Genomic DNA, 1,329 nt, shown 5'->3' on the forward strand with positions numbered 1-1,329 from the left:
GGGGGGGTGCAAGCCGCAGTGGGGCGTCCCGTTAGCCCAGGTGCAGAGACCAGGGTGGAGCAGGCCTCTTGGCGTCAGACAGCCCCCGGGACAGGACATGGGGGCGAGCAGTGAGCATGTGTGCACGTGGGGGTGGGGGGCTGGCCTGTCCCCAGGGCCCCCCACCTGACAAGCCACGTGCTATTATATTTACTTTTCTTGTAAATGGGGTTTGAACACAAAGGTTCCAGCAGCACAAGTTTGGGGAGCCTGTTAGTGTCCCCCCTCCAGCAGATGGAGGGAGACCCCACGGTGTCCAGCCCTATATCCACACTGCTGGCCAGGGCCATGGCAGCACCCTGTCCAGCCGGCCCATAAGGCCAGCGCCATGTGCACCAGCCCGCTGGCTGCCTCCACTTGGGGGCCCAGAATGTGGGGCGTGCACCAGGCCAGGGGCCCCCTCCTCGGGCCTCTTCCCCTGGGAGCCTGAGGGGGAGGGTGGAGTTTGGGTGGGAAAACCCAGCCCGGGAAGAGCGTCCTGGGAGCCGCTCCGGCTCAGGCTCCCCAGGGGCTTCACACCAAGCCCCGGACACGTTCCCATCATGCAGGCGAGCACCCCCACATGCACTCACCCCATTGGGCTTCAGCTTGCACTCGGCCTTCTTCCAGTCCTTCCTGCGGCAGCTCGTCTGCTGGAGCTGGAACTCCAGCCTCACGAAGGTCCCCGCTGGGGAGGGCTGCGGCGGGCACAGACACACAGACACCGGCAGCCAGCTGGGCGGGCGGGCGGGGGCCGCCTCCCTCCCTCGGGGAGCAGGCTGCCGCTCGGGGCCCCGGGCTCCTGCCCCCACTCACTGTGTCCGTGGCCTTGTCCACGCCGGTCTCCCGGAAGGCCCACTGCACTGAGTTGTGCTTGTGGAATTCCTCCAGGGCCACCTGCAGGCCCCGGCGCTGGGGGTCGGTGAGCTCTGCCCGGCCCCAGCCTGCCGCGCCCAGCCACAGGGCCAGCGGGAGCAGCAGCTGCCACATGGCGGCGCCTTGGTCACCTGCCCAGGGTGTGCAGGGCTCAGCTCCGGGGCCTCCCTCCAGGCAGAGGCGGGGCGGGGGGCAGGAGCAGGCCCTGGTATTCCCCGGTCCCTGGCACCCCTCTCCCCGGCCCCCTGTTCCCCAGGCCCGGCTGGGCCCAGGGCTGGCCTTGTGCTGTTGCCCACCTCATGCCTGCCCCCCTATTTTGGGCACTCTCTCCACCTGCCCACCACCCCCAGAGCCCCTCTCTGTGCCCTGTGCAGCCTCTCCTGGTCGGCATCCCCTCCGGTCCCCTAGCCTGCTGCAGGAGGGGACAGGCAGCAG

At 69.1% G+C, this 1,329-nt stretch overlaps 1 protein-coding gene across 1 annotated transcript in view; it reads right to left on the minus strand.

Annotated features, from left to right (window-relative positions):
• Positions 1–1,329, minus strand: part of RARRES2 (retinoic acid receptor responder (tazarotene induced) 2) — a 2,970-nt gene that overhangs the window by 661 nt on the left and 980 nt on the right. The window contains exons 2-3 of the mRNA XM_012733854.1: positions 835–1,025; positions 602–716 (exon numbers count right to left, since the gene is read on the minus strand). Coding sequence (XP_012589308.1) covers positions 602–716; positions 835–1,008 — 289 coding nt within the window. The 5' untranslated portion in view covers positions 1,009–1,025. The remainder of the gene's footprint in view (positions 1–601; positions 717–834; positions 1,026–1,329) is intronic.

Source organism: Condylura cristata, unplaced genomic scaffold (genome assembly GCF_000260355.1).
Source record: "Condylura cristata isolate star-nosed mole 26May11 unplaced genomic scaffold, ConCri1.0 scaffold00042, whole genome shotgun sequence".
Classification (NCBI taxonomy): domain Eukaryota; kingdom Metazoa; phylum Chordata; class Mammalia; order Eulipotyphla; family Talpidae; genus Condylura; species Condylura cristata.